The 12,427-nt window shown below is 41.4% G+C and overlaps 1 protein-coding gene across 1 annotated transcript in view; it reads left to right on the top strand.

Moving 5' to 3' along the window:
• LOC101849186 (pappalysin-1-like) overlaps positions 1-12,427 on the top strand; it is a 16,596-nt gene that overhangs the window by 752 nt on the left and 3,417 nt on the right. The window contains exons 2-12 of the mRNA XM_013079532.2: positions 825-953; positions 1,300-1,391; positions 2,028-2,227; positions 3,768-3,848; positions 4,351-4,576; positions 5,033-5,147; positions 5,708-5,839; positions 6,569-6,765; positions 9,130-9,334; positions 10,518-10,686; positions 11,347-11,491. Coding sequence (XP_012934986.1) covers positions 825-953; positions 1,300-1,391; positions 2,028-2,227; positions 3,768-3,848; positions 4,351-4,576; positions 5,033-5,147; positions 5,708-5,839; positions 6,569-6,765; positions 9,130-9,334; positions 10,518-10,686; positions 11,347-11,491 — 1,691 coding nt within the window. The remainder of the gene's footprint in view (positions 1-824; positions 954-1,299; positions 1,392-2,027; positions 2,228-3,767; positions 3,849-4,350; positions 4,577-5,032; positions 5,148-5,707; positions 5,840-6,568; positions 6,766-9,129; positions 9,335-10,517; positions 10,687-11,346; positions 11,492-12,427) is intronic.

Here is a 12,427-nt window from a genome sequence, read left to right as displayed (position 1 = left end):
TGAGAGAGAGAGAGAGAGAGAGAGAGAGAGAGAGAGAGAGAGAGAGAGAGTATACTATGAGTATATGAGTATGTGTGTATATCAGCTTGGCTGCATGGGGATTGTGTTTCAGTTCACTATCCTATAATTCTCTTTATATATTATGTATGTCTGTGTGTGAGTGTACGTGTCAGTATGGGTGAGAGTGTGTATGTACGCCCACCCTTGGGTACACAGATTGTATTAGTATGAATACATTATAATAAGAATACGTCATATTATGTGTTCATCGCCGTAAAATTTTAATTTACTCTACACGTGAGAAATTTTGCGATTTTAAAAAAGTTTTCAGACTTTGGAAAGTTTCGCGGACAAGTTGAAACTATATCTCCTTTGATAAAAATCTTATCTTTAGATTTGATGTATTAACCTTTTCTCCTCCCTTTTTCGTGGTATATCATTTATCGGATTTATTAGTCACTTCCGAATCCCCCGCCTCTGTTCCTCATGTATTAATTTCGGCGTGTGCGATATTTATGACACGCGTTTAACGCTCAGTTACACGTTGTAAGATTATTTAAGCGACGAGGTCAACGTATTTTGAGTCATCCGCGATACTAGCTTCCAAGCCATGCCAATGACGGACGTAAAAACTCCAAAACCCAAATTTAAAAAAATTAATGAAGATATCATACAAATTTGAGATTGAAATCACAGTCATACGGACCGTAGTCCATCATGACTGAAACTTAAGTAACCATGCGCTAGCTCCATAATGGTAATAAAGTATGCATTATTCATGGTCTAAACATGAAACATGCTTACTTTGTTATGTTTCTCGACAGGGACATGGAGAAGGGTATGTCTTACAGCTACTGGCTGGAAGCAGTGGCCGACAGAAAAATCAGCCAAGCATCTCCCACCTTACATTACACATTTGGTCAGCCATTTTGTGGCAATGGGCAGATTGACAGGTATGTTTTTCTTTTATGTTTAGTGATCTAAATCACTTTTCAAATTGATATTTCTGAATGAAGGACTCATTTCTTTTAAACGGTGGCTGTATGCAAGACTGTGACATACACCATTTTGCTCTTTAGCATTGGCCTGAATCTTGAACCCAATCATCAATTTGATTGGAAAAATGCCTGTATCTCGATAGCTCACAAGATAGATGGATGGATGGATGGATGGATGGATGGATGGATGGATGGATGGATGGATGGATGGATGGACGGATGGACGGATGGGTGGGTGGATGGATGGGGGGCAGGAGGGATGGATGGATGAGGTCTCACACGTGACTTGTCTGTCTTACAGAGAACTAGGAGAACTGTGCGATGACGGTAATCTGCGGGGAGGAGATGGGTGTGACCCCAAGTGCAAGACGGAGGAACTCTTCAAGTGCAAAGGTACAATTGCCTTTTTTGTTTGTTTGTTTTATTTTTTAACCATATCTGTAAATCGTGTTTTACTATCGTATCCATACGAAGTGGGGAATTCTGTGCCACCACTTTACAAAGAGGAAATTTACTCGTTAATCCGATCTGTCCACTTTGCATAGCAGTCTGTCAATATGATTTTTTGAGAAGTACTGACAGTTTCAAAGAGATCTTCGCTCTAGAAGTATTCTAAAATGTGAAGAATACAGCCCTGTGGTTACAAAATGACCCCAGGACGTACGGATATGATTAAGAAATACTTTAAAAAAAGAGACAATACCACACAAAAAACTCCAATAACAACAAATAAGCAAATAACACAATTTTGAAAAGAGGAAAGAAGAGAAATAGAACGAAACAGTCACTTACGAGGAAAAATAAATTTTATGAAGTAACAAAATATGTAGAGCAATGGGTTTACCCTGACGGTTGGGTATTTTTGTGGGCTGATATGATATATACCTATTATGATGATTGAATTCTTGTCGTCTGACATGGGTGAATCATAAAAATGAACGTAAATATTTTACACCTCCATAGACATAATTCAGGTCATAGGGAGATGGCTACATTGGCTACTTCCCCCTCCCTCCCCCTTTTCTACAGGTGAGCCAAGTCTGTGCTATGTCTTCTATGGGGACGGACTGTGTGAGGACTTTGAGAAAGAGAGCAATGTCATCGACTGTGGCTACCACACGCCCAAAGGCTTCGTCGACCAATGGGCGCACGAGGCTGAGGCTAACCCCGCCTTCCAGCTGCCGGAATGCCCAGCGAGAGCTGCCGTTGGTCAGCCTGCACCAGAGGATGTATGTTGTGTTTGTGATTGGCTGTTAGATTACTGTTGTCTTATGGGTTTTCATTTGTTTTGCTTATCGTGGTTTGCTGAGTTAGGAGTCGTTTGCAAGAAAAGATAAGAAACGTTAAGATGAGATACGATTAGCTCACTTGAGCCTGAGCTGTTTTTCTTCCAAAAACCATAGCAGCCTGACACTTTGGGTATATTGAAGCATTAACCACAAACAGACTGTGAAAGCTATCGTAAAAAATAAATGCAACAAGAGAAAGAAAGATATGCCCTCAAAGAAAACTGCGCTAATTTGTCCAAATAGTTTTTTAAAAATGTTATCAATATTCTGAAATGGCAATGTCTGGGGTTACGCAGTTTTAATTTGCGCCTTGTTTATAATAAAATCATAAATCACAATGCGGGGGTGACTGACTTAGTCCGTTACAACTCAAAAAGTATCTCTCACAACTTCACCAACTTTTTGACGAAACGAAACAAGTGGGTCAACTGTTGGCTCGCCGCTTCCTGTAGCTTGTAACCGAAAAACACCGGATATATTGATCAATGAAGTGCATCCCGCAAATACAAGGGATTCGGCCATCTGGCCAGAGGGGCATCCCGTAGATACACAGGAATATGATCATGTGAGTTAAGATTCAATTTCGCCTAGACGGCTACCCATTGTTGTAAAGAAAAGTGCCTGTCTTAGATAGGTGATTATCTTGTTGGACAGGGTCATTGAGGAATGTAAAAAAATATGTTTATAAAACTGGACAAGGGGAAAAAAGGGGGGCGGGGGTTGTAGTTTGTACATCTGATTGTCTTGGCAAGGTGGCCATTAGAGCAGGTTCAACTGCACTTCATCGATCTTCCATCGGGATAAATTTAGAGTGTGCTCTTACAAGTCGCCTCGCAACTACTTAGGGCTATTAAGAATTGCATACATGTACTTTTGATCTAGCGCTACCTTTTCATTTGATAAAACGGTTTATTTTAGTAAGAGTTTAACGGCATTTGCAACACAATTAGGTCGTATAAGTGCCGAAGACTAGAGATGTGACTTGAGAGCAACAAACACAAAAGGAAGGAGAAATAAGAATTTACTGGGAAGCATACACTCATATAGTGCAAGCTGCATTTTATATGCGCTAAAACACTAACATACTGACAAGACTTTTCGCTGTCTATGGCCGGGACCACCTGGGTAAAGTGAGGATTAGGTTAACCTTAACGTTCTACACCCATAATATTCTTAAATATACATAATCCGATCTTCTCATAGGCTTGAAATATAAGACCTTAAACTGAGTACTGTTATTGCTCCCACTCTTTTCTCTCTGTAAAAATATAATCGCATCATGTACTCCCAAATGAAGGGCAAACCACCAGTCTTACTACAGTGGTATGCTTTGCCCACCCCTTCCCCCTTTTGCCCTTCATTTGGTGCCAAATTATGTAAAAGGAAGTACCTGTTACTGTTACTGAGCTGTAAGCACACCAGAGTTAAGCGTCTGTGATGTTATTGAAAATCTATGGTTCCTCCCTATTTCATTTCACAGAATTGTCTTTCAGTAAGAGATCCCCGGAGAGCTTGGTACCCTTGTGGACACTCCAATCAACCAGAGATCTACTGGCTGGAGGTAACTTTTCTATTTGCCCGAGAATTAAGCAGTCGAACTTGTTCATGATGGCCATCATCCACTGCAGAGGAGAAAACTGGGTGTCTTAGAAAAGTGGACGTCTTGGACAGTGCCTTTATGATAGAGAAAAAACGCATGGACGGAAGTGGGAAGTGGTCGTTTGTACAGGTGACCGTTCAAGAACCCGCCATCTCAGTTACGAGTGCGGTAACCTAACTACTAGATCACCACTAGAATTGGATCTGCATGTTTATATGGGTACCAGGCAATTGAAAGGCACATAACAATACACTGTAAAACATAATAACAATAAAACAATATAGGAATACATTGTAGACATATCAATACATATATATATGCATACAAGTGTTATATAGCCGTATTTATCTTTCACGATCAAGTAAGTTTATCATAATATTTAAAATGTTGGGAGGATCCAGAATATTTATTGGGGTATTACAGAATTAGTCTATGTATAATTAATTTGGTTATCACTTCAAAGGTCTACATTCCACGTCCTGTGATAGTGACGGAAGTCATCTTACACCTCGGTTCTGATGGGCGGAATCAAACAGATATGGCACCGAAAAACATGAGTGTTGACCTCATTTTGACCGATGGCACTTCCTTCCGGCTGACCCCAAGGGACATTACTCTTGAATGCAAGCCAGATGGATTCTCTTTCCCTGTGAAACACGATCTCTCAACACCGTTTTTCAAATCAAAAGGTAACAAGAGGTCACGTAATATTATCTACATCTCTCTTCTTTTACTCTTTCCTTTTCTGTTTCTCCGACTCTAACGTGTCCTCTCTTTCTCACTCCATCTGCCTGTCTGTCTGTCTGTCCGTCTGTCTGTTTGCCTGTCTGTCTGTCTTTCTATCTTCTTCCTCATTCCACCTTCCCTTCTCGATTAACTGGCATTTTATAATAATAATAATAATAATAATAATAATAATAATAATAATAATAATATTAATAATAATAATAATAATAATAATAATAATGATAATAATAATAATAATAATAATAAGAAGAAGAAGAAGAAGAAGAAGAAGAAGAAGAAGGAGAAGGAGGAGGAGGAGGAGGAGGAGGAGGAGGAGGAAGAGGAGGAGGAGGAGGAGCAGAGGCGGCTCACTAACAAGTAACAAATAACAAATACCCGACATGTTTTTCCTCTCTTAGGTGTTCGCCTTCAGTTTACCTCCTTCAATATCAGCATCGCAGGAGTGCGGTTGAGGTCATCGAAGTCCCTTGACCCTATAACATTGACCTCTTGTGGAGAAGGTCACCTGTACAGGTACGACTAACAAACTTTCGATGTGTTGAGCTGGTTCAGTTTTTTGTTTAAGTGAAATGATAAGAGCTGTGAGTTAAAAGAAGAAGAAGAAAAAGAAAAAAATAGTTGGATTTATAACGTCTATAACACTTTTGGTATATCAAACGCTATGATTCATTCTACAAACGTATTCTGAACGCGAGTGGTAGTAGAAAGCAAAAGAGGGAAGCTAGAGACTAGTCAGAATATTGGAAGGAGATAGAAACCCAGCTTGGAACACACCAAGAAATACAGGCTGACATGATGCCAAGAGACAGTCTTTTTATTTGTAGAAAGGTTACAGAAGCAAACGGTTCTGGTAAAAGAATGTGGGAAGATGGGTTGGGTGGTGAATGTATGTGGCGGAAAGATGAAAGAGAATGAAACGTAAGAAAAAAAAAGAAAGAAAGAAAGAAAGAAGAAGAAGAAGAAGAAGAAGAAGAAGAAGAAGAAGAAGAAGAAGAAGAAGGAGTACTAATTAGATACACTCAATCAACGATATACACATGTATTCTTATTCATTCCTTTCTCCTTGTTGGCAGTCCCAGATCAGCTGTGTGTGTGCCCGCCCAGTGTACCAACTTGACCTGTGGTCACTACTCGGCCCCTCACGCGCATGTGAAATGCACAGGCTTTACAGACGGCCATGTCTGTTCTCTTGTCTGTCACGACGGGTAAACCTAACATCCTATTTATGTTGATTTTGTTGTTGGGGTTCCATGAAATAATATTAGATTAATTTTAGTTCGAGTTTTACGGCACTTGCAACGCAATAAGGTCGTATTAGCGAAGAGGATTAGAGGTGATAGAAGAGAGTAACAAACACACACACACACACACACACACACACACACACACACACACACACACACACACACACACACGCACGCGCGCACAAAAGGGGAGAGATAAAGACGATATATGTTTGATAAGATAAAAGAAGCAAACCACACTAGAGCACCTGCCAACCACCCACATACTACATTAGACACTGTGTATTGGTGTCTATAGTGTAGAGGTTATATATGAACTTGGCAGTCGCAATCGGGAGTTCTTAGTTTGATTTTTGTGTGGGAGAATTTTTATCGAATATTTTGGTCATTTTTTGGTTGCTGAATCCCTCTCAGCCTGGGTAAGCCTTTGTTGGCACAGTCGAAGCCCAGCTCCAAAATTATCTAAGCAGTGAAAAAACACATAAAAAGAAAACTACGGAGAATAAGAGTATTTTACAAACAAAACTGTTTTCCACATTGTGTCTGTCTGTCTGTCTGTCTGTCTGTCTGTCTGTCTATCTGTCTGTCTGTCTGTCTGTCTGTCTGTCTGTCTGTCTGTCTGTCTGTCTGTCTGTCTGTCTGGAGTTCATAGTCTAACACCAACATCCACTATCTTCTCTTTACCACAAGCTACTCGTTCATGTGGCCTTCAGCCATGGAGGTGACGTGTGTCAGAGGTCAATGGATGACGTCACAGGACAACATCTGTGTCCCTGTACCCTGTGGCCGTTTGTCGCTGGCCTACGCCAAGGTCACGTGCAACACGTCACAGCCAGTGTTTGGAGACATTTGTACCTTTAGATGTCGGCACCCCGCCAAACTGCAGGGTGAGTACAGTGGGACCGACTCAAAAGAATTAATTACTCTCTCCCTATACTGTCAGGTACATAAGGCGGAGAGCAGTTGACGTCACACTTGTCAGTCCCTGGCCACGTTTTCCAATTTCAGCACACCCAGGCCCTGGATGATTGTCTCATCCCTTATTGTGCATCTATAGCTTCCAGTTGGTTTTCCTCTTTCTTTTTCCCAATTGGTCTCCAACACCAGGTCTGATAGGGCAATCATGTCTTTGGCATTCTTAGAACACGTCTCAAAGCATTGCTGTAACATTAATTGCTGTAACATTAATTGCTGTAACACTAATTGCTGTAACATTAATTGATGTAGATGTTTCTCCTTTGTTTTGGTCCTGATTTAAATTAGTTAGGGGGCTGGCAGGGTTGTTGTCTTTTTTGTCTGCCTGGGCCAGTCTTAAACGTGTCGGGTTTTATATCACTGCAGAACGTCGAAAAAAATGCTAGATTTCCTTGAAATCGAGATCCTGTTCATTGTATGCAAGATGAAAAGCTTTCTTTGCAGCCTGTGGTCCCAGACTGCCTATGCATGTATTTTATTGCCTTGTGTCTATCTTCATTGTCAACTTGTACAAGTGATTTAACTGGCGTCTGTCGTGTAGAGGTTAGGCGCTTCATGAATGTCGTATGCGGGAGACCCGAGTTCGATCCCCAAGTGGGAACATTTTTACCAAGTACATCGCTCTTTCTGCTTAAATATTTTATCCCTCTCAGCCAGGGTTGGCCCTGATAAGCAAGGGCGGAGCCTTCCTCCTAAGCGATCACTAGTCAGTGTTGATGGGGGCGTAAAAAAACTACATTAAAAAACCCAAGTTATTTAGAGATTGGAATCTTGATTTAGTATACATTTCCAGTAGGATTATTGTCCCTCCATATTGAACATAGTATTTTTGGTTAGAAGGAAATTGTTGAATAAAATACAACGCATTTACGACAGACAAATTATAAAATACGGACTGATGGGACAAAAAGGAAGTTGAGGGCTTCAAATGCGAAGAAGCAGAAAGCTAAGTAAGGTTGTATCCATCAATGATTTGTTGTTGAGTTACCAGTTGTTTATGTTTATTTGTTGTCTTAGGGTGATAACATAGAGAACGCCGAAACCTAAGTGGCTGAAGATAGACGCGGACAGGGGCTATCCCGAAAAATGCTGTTTTGAGAAAATCGAAGGTAAAGTTTTTGCCCCTTATTCAGTTGCTTTAAAAGACGAGGATAGTTTTCTCTATAACCAAACAAATATATACACCAACGAAACCAAAGTTCTCATTGGTAGGGCAATGCCCACTTTTGGTGTAGGTCAAGATTTCTGGAAAGCCCTGAAATCTGGGTCAGCCCGCTTGTCTTTAAAAGCGACCAAATTATTTAGGATAATGTCTTTGAGAATACCAAACACAAGATTGTCCTATCAGACATGGTACTGGTGTCTGCTTGACTCCATATAGAGGGCGCCTAAAGCCTAGATATAGATATAAGAAAAAATTACACCACAACATAGCTGGTATTTATGAAGCATTTATTTGGGGATTTTAAAAAAAAATCGATATTCCTAAACTATTGCTTAAAATGTAATTCTGCTCTCAGACCACCCTAATTTGGCGACGCTGATTTCAAATATGTAATTAGTTTTTGTCTACCGTGAAGCACCAGCTTTGAAATGGCCTTTTAAAATAGACCCCTGTCCAGTCGGTTGACGTCACACAAACCGCTCTACCCGAGTTGGCGACGGCGAGACGGCATTGAGAGTTCGCGATCTCAGTGCTTTCTTGTCGCATCTCCATTTTTAATAACAGTGAAATCAGTTCACAACAAAGAGTGAGCTTAAGAAGAAGTCACATTTTCACTGTTAAAAAATGGAGAAACGACAAGAAAGCACTGCGGTCACGAGTTGACAGCGAGACGCCCTTCCCGCTTTTTCGGCGTAATAAGAATGTAGTTTGGATTCCGATAAAGCCGACTACGCCGATCCGAGTTTAAAGCCGCCTGCAGTCTGCCAGCTCTATGTGGGGCAAGTTGAAAATCATAAGGGAATTTTTATACCTATCGGCGTTTGCTGGGTCAGTCTCCGAAAGCGGCGTTCTCTATGTTTTCGTCCTTAGGCATTATCGAAACAAACATGGGAAAACGAAGACGTAGAAACAGAGACTTTTCTGTCCATCTACCAATCTTCATGTATTTATCAATCAATCAATCAATCAATCAACCAACCAACCAACCAACCAATCAATCAATCAATCAATCAATCAATCAATCAGTTAACCTGCTTACGATCTACCTACCTAAGGCCTACCGACCTACCTTCTATCTATCCTTGAAAAAAAATCTACATACACATAACAGGTGTAGACAACAAGGTGAGATGCGAATCAGATGGCTTGTGGTCAAGTCCCGACTCAAAATGCGTGGTGCGCTGCGACCCACCTCTACGTATGCCTGGGGCTCGACTGCTGACCAGGTCGTGTCGCAAAGGGCAGCAACTCGTGGATACTCAGTGCCGAATTCGGTGCCGGAAGGGCTACCGAGTGGAGGGAGCTTCGGCGAAAAGGTGAGCTGCTATATTACGCTGTTTATAGATTGTTTAAATTTGCTTTATCAATTTATTCTTTTAAATTTTCATTGTAAAGGGGGGGGGGGGGGGGGGGGGTAATTACTTCATATCTATCTATCTATCTATCTATCTATCTATCTATCTATCTATCTATCTATCTGGGGAAATGTAATAATATCTATCTATCTATCTATCTATCTATCTATCTATCTATCTATCTATCTGGGGAAATGTAATAATAATGATAATAATAATAATAATAATAATAATAATAATAATAATAATAATAATAATAATAGTAATTTAAAAAAATAAAAAAATTATTATAATAATAGTTAGCATTTGTATAGCGTAAACCCCCGCTCAACAGCAAGTTCTATGCGCTTCACAACCTATACTATTACCCCATCAGACCTGAGAGCATTCTGAAACAAACTCAACTTCCTGGGAAGCATACAGTACAAGCAGCCATTTATAGGCGCTAAAACACTGACATACTGACAAGATCTTTCGCTGTCTATGGCCGGGAATGCATTCCCACCTGGGTGAAGTGAGGAAAATTCGTGTAAAGTGCCTTTCCCAATGACACAACGTCGGGCCCACGGCTCGAACCGCCGACCCCTCAACCTCACGATTACGAGCCCGGTAGCCTAACCACTAGGTCACCGACGACACATGTATGTGTGTGTTTTGTGTGAGTGTGTATGTGTTTGTGTGCGTGTGCATGCCTGAGTGAAAGCCTTATCCCTCATTGTGCTTCTGCAACTTTCACTTTGTCTAACTCTTCTTCATTTTCCAGTTAGTCACCAGTACCATGTCTGATAGGACAATCTTGTGCTTGGTATTCTCAAAGACATAGTCCTAAATAATAATATTTGGTCGCTTTTAAGGACAAGCGGGCTAACCCAGATTTCAGGGCTTTCCAGAAATCTTGACCTACACCAAAAGTGGGTATTGCCCTATCTATGAAAACTTTGGTTTCGTTGGTGTATATATTTGTTTGGTTATAGAGAAAACTATCCTCGTCTTTTAAAGCAACTGAATAAGGGGCAAAAAATTTACCTTCGATTTTCTCAAAAACAGCATTTTTCGGGATAGCCCCCTTGTGTTTAAAAGTGACCATTTTTCTGTTGACAACCGTTTATTCCGCTCCAATCTAGGAACTGATTCTCCTCCACAGACGGCGCCTGAGCGCTGTCACCTGCTCCTCCTCCTCCCGGTGGTCTGGGAGGGGCTGTGTGGCCGTGACCTGCCCTCACCTTGACCCCATTTATAAGGGACTAGTCACGTGCTCCAAGGGTCGCCAGGTGTACAGCACGTGCAGACTCCGATGTCCTGGCGAGACGAGAGTGAGTGTGTTGTAGGAGGGGCGAAATCCTGTTGGGTTTTTTTTCGTGTGGATGATTATGATTAAGAGGAGGAGGGGGAATAGAAGGAGCAGGGGGAGGAGGAGGAGAAGGGGATGAGGAGAAGCAGGAGGAGAAGGATGGGAAGAAAGAGGAGAAGGAAGAGAAGGACGAACAGGAGGAGGAAGAGGAGGAGGGGGAGGAGGACGAGGTGGAGGAGGACGAGGAGGAGCTTTATTCATGATAGTGGACTTGGCAAAGTAATGGAAACCAGTGTTGTCTTTCAATATATTATAGTATCTGGCTGTTGCTATATTTCTTCATACACAGTATTAATGATATGTCATTTTGTTATTAATAGATCCTATCGCTGTTAACTTTCTTAATAAAGCAGGACAGTGCAGGGTTCACTGAGGTGTGCTGCCCCCCCCCCCCGTTCCCCTTTTTAAACTTTTCTTAATATAATTCTCAACATTTTCTCTCTCTGTCTTTCTCTCTCTCTCTCTCTCTCTCTCTCTCTCTCTCTCTCTCTCTCTCTCTCTCTCTCTCTCTCTCTCTCTCTCTCTCTCTCTCTCTCTCCCTCTCTCTTTTCTAGGCTGATCTAAATTGTGTTGATAAGGACTTAAACATCTTTTTTTAAAAACTACAACAATTCTCTTCCAGACACAATCTGTCACATGCAAGCCCAGCGGCAAGTGGTCATCTCGTTTGACCCCCTGCACGTCATTCCGCTCCACACGCTGCCCTAAGCTCAAGTCGCGCGTGGTGGAAGCGAGCCTGACCGTGCGTTGTAGAGGTTATGTTGTTGGTGAGTAAACAGTGTCTGCGCTTTTAATCAAACAAGGTATCTGGCATTGTTGCTTCTAGTGTCACTAATCGTAATCCTTCTATCAGTGTCTGTCTGTCCTTAGTGCATCTAAAGAAGAGAACATTGCTTTAAGAAAATGAAATAAGGATCAAAACAATGTGCGGCTTCTGCTATGGACAATGAGACTTATTTTGGCCGAGAAGAGTCTGCGACATTTTGTGCATTTAAAAGCTTCATTTCCACAAGAGTTTGGATCCTGCAACAACTGCTGTTGTCAGTGTTGTGGTAATTGTTGCTAAATGATTTGACTGTAAGCGCGACTTCGCGTATTCCTCTGTTTAAAATTACAATAATAGCTAAAGAGGCCCCAACAGTTTAGTTATTATCATGGTGGATTACGATGGCGAACCGTGGTTCAAATTCCCTAATGGGAATGCTTTGAAATTCTGAACACACAATGTGCTTTAGAGAGTTTTGATGCCTCTCCAGGCCCCAGGATACTGGCATCTGTGGTGTAGGGGTTAGGCGCTTCACTGTCGCACGCAAAAATCCTCAATTCGATTCCCGTGAAGGGGAAAATTTTTATCGAGTTTTTTGGTACGGTCTTTATGTTGGGACTTAGTAACCCTCTAAGTCCATGCTGGCCTTTACAAGTTGGATGGAAGTCCGCCTCCTAAATGACATAAACTGCATAGAGAAGTTCAGTAGAAACCGATTAAGACAGCCAACCTTTGTTGAGGAGAAAAGTGGCCGTAATAGACAGGGGGCCTTCTTACAGAAAGCCATACGGCATGGCGCATCCTTGCCTCACTCCTCTTCTAATCTGCTTATATTCATTGTATTCTCCATTAATTCGTACAGCAGCGTTTTGCTCCCAGTGCAAATTCCTGATAATTCTTCGATTTTTTTCCGTCTGAAAGAGAGCCATTAAAATGC

This window comes from Aplysia californica, unplaced genomic scaffold, assembly GCF_000002075.1.
Source record: "Aplysia californica isolate F4 #8 unplaced genomic scaffold, AplCal3.0 scaffold00055, whole genome shotgun sequence".
NCBI lineage: Eukaryota > Metazoa > Mollusca > Gastropoda > Aplysiida > Aplysiidae > Aplysia > Aplysia californica.
This window is presented reverse-complemented; position numbering and strand designations above follow the sequence as displayed.